Raw genomic sequence first — 5,233 nt, 5'->3', positions numbered from 1 at the left:
TTAAGTTAATTTGGATATGGAATATAAATTTTAATTTGTCCTACTGGGAGCCATATCTTTTCTCTTCTCTTTTTCCCTTCTTCTAAATGTATCAGCTCTTCTGCTCTATCTCTTTCTTTCTAGTTTTACTCAAGGATATAAGATTTTTTTTCCATTATTTCTCCTCTTATTGAATCGTATAGATCCGAAATTAGTCCTCTCTCATTTCACCATTGCTAATTTTATAGGACACCCTCTCCAGTCCTACATCAAGTAGTGGACTTCCATATACCAAGGTTGACTTTCTATGTTTTTGAGTTTTTGAAGCATTGAGATACCATATAAGGTTGGCTATCTCTTTTCTCACATCTATATAAGGTTGTCTATTTTACATCGTGACTATTGAACCTACTTCTTCTCCCATTAATTTTCTATTTAAATAGCATATTACAAATGCCAATGCAATTGATTTAAGCTGAGAACATTCTTTTAAACTTATTGTTCTCATTATCAATTGATTCAAACTGACAAACTTAAAGCAAGATAAAAATAAATAAATAAGCTACTAAAATTCCCTTGGTGGCAACAGAATTCGCATAAAATATATACTAACTCGTGAATGTCAAAAATACCTGTTGAATGAAAAAAAAACATTTCTACCTAGGAAACATAAACTAATATTGAAGTAGTGTGTCAATAATCTGATCACAGATTTTCTATTTTTGTTAAATAACGTCGAGTATATCAGAATAAAAAAATTAATCACCTATGATGGGACTCATACCCATGACTACAGACTCAGGACTCTTGTTTTAGATTTGGATATGCTCAGAGCTTTATATACTATAGCAGTCATTTGAGGATGCGAGGGGTTAGAAACACATCATTCTTAGGGTCAATGCCGGCAATGAAATTAATAATTTGGGAACAAACTTTGCAGGCAGACTTCTTTTTACAGAAGGTCCCCTTATGAACTCTGACACATTTCCAGAACTAGGGTTACATGTTTTTTATTGCATGGACAGGTTGTCAAAAATGTCCTTCACTTTTGTGGTGGAGTAGATTTTCTGGACCTAAGCGTAAAATTTGTCATTGCTTTGGAAAATAACATACTTCCACTGCATTCAAATTCAACATGTAGGTTATGAATTTTAGACAATAATTTTAATTAGTATGTCCAAGGTGTGGTTTATGAGCTACAACTTACTATGTTTGACTTGACTACTGGCAGAAGACAGTGGCAACATGATTCAAGGCAAGTCAATTAACATGGAGAGTTGGACTGTATCCAAAACAAATAGAAATACTTGATACAAAAATGGGTTAATAATTAACAACAAGGAAGCTTTCTTTCTGTGTCAGAATTTAATATTCAACAATATCAATATGTACCAAAATTTCTTCCACAATGGATCTGATTGGGAAAAAAAAAGAAAGGGTGCCTATATATTGGAATGGACAACTACAAACATAAATGAATTTCTTTTATGCTTGCACAGCAAAAAAAAAAAAAATTACACAGAAAACCATGAGAAAGGTTTCACCTCTCATGTTTTTATCTTCATTTTTCACACTTGAAAAAGAATAGAATGTTATTATTCATTGTCAGGATGGGAAGAAAGGAAAAGAATGAAATCCTTTAAGGCAATACTACACTCTCAAAGCCGCTTCAACTTACAAAGAAGCTCCAATAATGAACCAGCCTTGCGCTTAGCCCTCTCTGTGCCACTCTTAGCTAGCTCAGTAAGTGGTATGACAGCACCAAGCCTTCCTATACAGGCAAGATTCTCATCATTTTTCTTGCACAAGGAAAGCAAAATGGCTGCTGCATTCTCCTTGTTGCGTGGCATACCTGTTCTTATCAAGTCTATCAAAACAGGAATGGTGCTGGCCTTTGCTATGGCAATCTTACCTTCTTGATGACTAGCAAGAACTGATAGGATAGCCAGAACTTCATCAACCACGCAACTGCTAGAATTTGTGAGCATCTTCATCAGTGGTATGAGAATCCCTGCCCTCACTGCACGACCTCTGTTCCCTTGATAAATGCACAAGTTGAATAATGCTGTTGCAGCGTCTTTCTTCCCTCTCAAGCTTCCATTTGAAAGCAACTCTATCAAGGCTGGTATTGCCCCAGATGCCCCAATAATTATCTTGTTCTCATCTGCAAGTGATAAGCTAAAAAGTGTTGCTGCTGCATTCTCCCTAGCTTCCATGCTTCCCATCCTGAGGACTTGGACAATTGAAGGAACAGCCCCAGCAAGCATTATGAGTTCCTTGTTGTTTTCATATATAGAAAGGTTGAGAATGCAAGTGACAACATTCTCTTGTGTCCTCACATCTTCCGTGGTTAACAGGTTAACCAGAAGAGGAATAGCACCAGCTTCTGCTATCAGTATCCTATTGTTAGTGCTTCTCTTTGAAAGGGAACGGATTTCAGTGGCAGCACTTCTCTGATCCTCAACAGACCGGCTTGAGAGCTTATGGACCAGAGTGTCAATGACTTCTTTTTCCTCATTAACATCTTGAAATGATCCATCACTTTTTCTAATTCTCCCACTTCTGGATCCCATTGGATGCTCAATATTGTTCTTTTTACACCATTGTGCAATTAGACTTCTCAAAACATAATTTGGAGTCAATGTCAAATTTTGGAGGTTCTGCTGAGTTTTAGGACATGTTTTATGGCCGCTGTCTATCCATCTTTGTATATAAGACCTTTCATAAGTCTGCAGCATCAAGAGGGGTTTGAAATTAGAAAGAATGCAGGATAAATTCAACCGAGTTTCTAAGGTTACTGAGAAATAAAGTCAAAGACAAACACTAATAACATCTGAAACACTAAAAGATACCTGTCCCGTGGCCACAATGACAGGATCTCTCATCAGCTCAAGTGATATAGGGCAACGGAAATCATCAGGAATTGTGACAGGTTCTGTCTTCTTAGTTTCCATTGAATTACTGCTGTCTAAGTTGTCTGGCTTTTTATTGTCATCTTCGTTTAATTTGCACACCTGTGATGATGTCAAGAACCTCTTGGGTCTTTCACATTCATGTATCATCTGTTCAATGTTATGCCCAATCTTACCATTACCTTTTGTAACAATATCCCCCATTTCTTGACATTCATGATCAACATTAGCTATGTTTTCAAATGCCCCTTCACCTGTTTCTAGTATATCAGGTTCTTGATCAACTGGCTCAGATAAGACAGAGCACAATGTTCTTGAATCTGGAGACCCATTTCTTTCTGTTGCTCTTCTCAATTGTGATCTTACCAATTCAACCTAACAAGAAAAAAATAAGTTAGGGGAGAGATAAGAGAAGTCAAGCTTCAAGAAAACCATATATTTCTCAACTTCTACCTGTTCCCAAACCTCCTCTGATACGTTGAAATGATCATATGGTATGTTCCCTAATGCTTTGTCCAACTGCCACGTTATACATTGGAATCTAAGGGAGATTTCCTTGGCACATAAGTCCTAAATAAAGCAATAACAAGGTTTAGACGACAACCAAAAAGATTTTGAGGTTATAAGCACAAAATCAGTAAGATCATAATGACTATCTTTCCAAGTTTCATAATTGATAGCAAAGACAGTTGCTGAGATGTAACCACCAGTCAAAAATGAACTATTCATTGGCAACAGAACCAGGGCCAGATGATTATGGAGGATTGACCTCAAATTTACATGTGTCATTGCTAATAACAGCAATTACAAAGAAAACTTCAGGCAATTTATAATTTTTCATCAGAACAACCCTAAAGGAGAAAACCATGAGTTCTTTCTCATCCAAAAGTTCTATTATCCATTACCTCACAATTCAATCCTGACAATGAGAATAGCGCAAACAAGAGCATATTCAAAGATAAGAATATAATTAAGAAATTCAAATTAGTTGAACCATTGTGAAGGTACCAACTGGCTCAGTTGGGGAGGTCTCTAGCTGGTTGTAATGGAGACTTGGGATTGATCCCGCCTTCACAATGAGTTCTGCACAACAATATGTCTAACAGGTCTCCTGCACAAGGAGATAGGACATCTTTTGAAAGGAAATTGGAAAGGAGAGGGCAGCACATCTGAAAATTTCACTAAGTAACACAAGTTAGGTTTGCAAATTCACCGATGAAATTAGATATTTCAGGAAAATCAGGAAGCTTACGTTCTGCAGATACTTATTCAAGTTACTTCACGAAACCAATGCACAACAAGAGGGATATAAAGAGGTATCGCTTTAATATCAACCAAATATGGACTAATACGGCAGACAATCTAAAATTGGATAAGAGTACACAACGGTTCCGAACAAATTTACTGAAATTCAACCGATGAAACAACCGGTAAAACAGACTTACATGAGAGGTCCCGGAATCATAATTAGCAGCAATCGAAAGCAGCAGTTTAGCCGCCTTGAGGGCCACGAGCAGATCGTTGAAGCAAGAGGAGGATGAGGTGGATGTGGAAGCCGAGAAATGGCCATGAATTCCCTTGAAGTCCCTGATCTCCTCAAACAAGTAGGAGAGGAGTGCAATTCTCCGGCAAAGATCCGAGCATTCTTTCTTGTAAACATCTCCAAAGGCACCGATCCTTCCAATGTCCTGAACGAGGTCGAGTAGAGCCTGACCGAAGCGAGGGACGTCTACCCCGGCCATGGCCAGATCGACGACAATCTTCCTACTTGTGCCTCTGTCTCTTTCCCTGTGTGTTGCTTGTATATACAGGCAGAGAAAGTAATGGTGATAAGCCCGTGAAATTATAAATAACAGCAACCATAAGAATATGGAGAATGTCGATTGTCATAATGGGCAAGGATTCATCAGTGTATTAAGATATAAGATTACAGGAGAGAGAGAGAGAGAGAGAGAGAGAGAGGAAACCGAGATTCTCGGAACGACGAAAAATTATGTAAAAACAAGAGAATACAGTTGGCTTCAGAATATTCTGAATTGGAGGACAGCGCTAAAAGCGCTCAAGGCTGTAAAGAAAAGAAGAGTTTTTTTTTTCTTCTAAAGGGTAGTAGAGACTAGTTCATCAGAGAGAGAGAGATGGTCGTTTTTAGTTTTTACAGTTAAATAAAAATCCACTCTTTTAATTGTACAGGGATGTCAGTGGGTCGGGTTAAGTGACAACCCGCACTTACCCGACTGCCTTAGGCCCTTAATCAATATTTGAGTAGGGTTCGTGTTGAGGGAAACCATGATAAACGCCCATCCCATTCCCATAACCCCACAACCCTGATGGCATTGAGCCTG

The 5,233-nt window shown here is 38.0% G+C and overlaps 1 protein-coding gene across 1 annotated transcript; it reads right to left on the bottom strand.

Annotated features, from left to right (window-relative positions):
- Nucleotides 1-1,312: 1,312 nt before the first annotated feature.
- Nucleotides 1,313-4,934, bottom strand: LOC104598880 (U-box domain-containing protein 11-like). The gene is made up of 4 exons (XM_010261195.3): nucleotides 4,337-4,934; nucleotides 3,345-3,461; nucleotides 2,832-3,266; nucleotides 1,313-2,708 (listed from the first exon to the last, which is right to left on the bottom strand). Exons 1-4 carry the CDS (start codon nucleotides 4,631-4,633, stop codon nucleotides 1,638-1,640), a joined length of 1,920 nt encoding a protein of 639 aa, XP_010259497.1. The 5' UTR covers nucleotides 4,634-4,934; the 3' UTR covers nucleotides 1,313-1,637.
- Nucleotides 4,935-5,233: the final 299 nt, after the last annotated feature.

This window comes from Nelumbo nucifera, chromosome 3, assembly GCF_055504915.1.
Source record: "Nelumbo nucifera cultivar China Antique chromosome 3, China Antique-T2T, whole genome shotgun sequence".
Classification (NCBI taxonomy): domain Eukaryota; kingdom Viridiplantae; phylum Streptophyta; class Magnoliopsida; order Proteales; family Nelumbonaceae; genus Nelumbo; species Nelumbo nucifera.
Note: the sequence above shows the minus strand (reverse complement) of the source record. Positions and strands in the feature narration are given on the sequence as shown.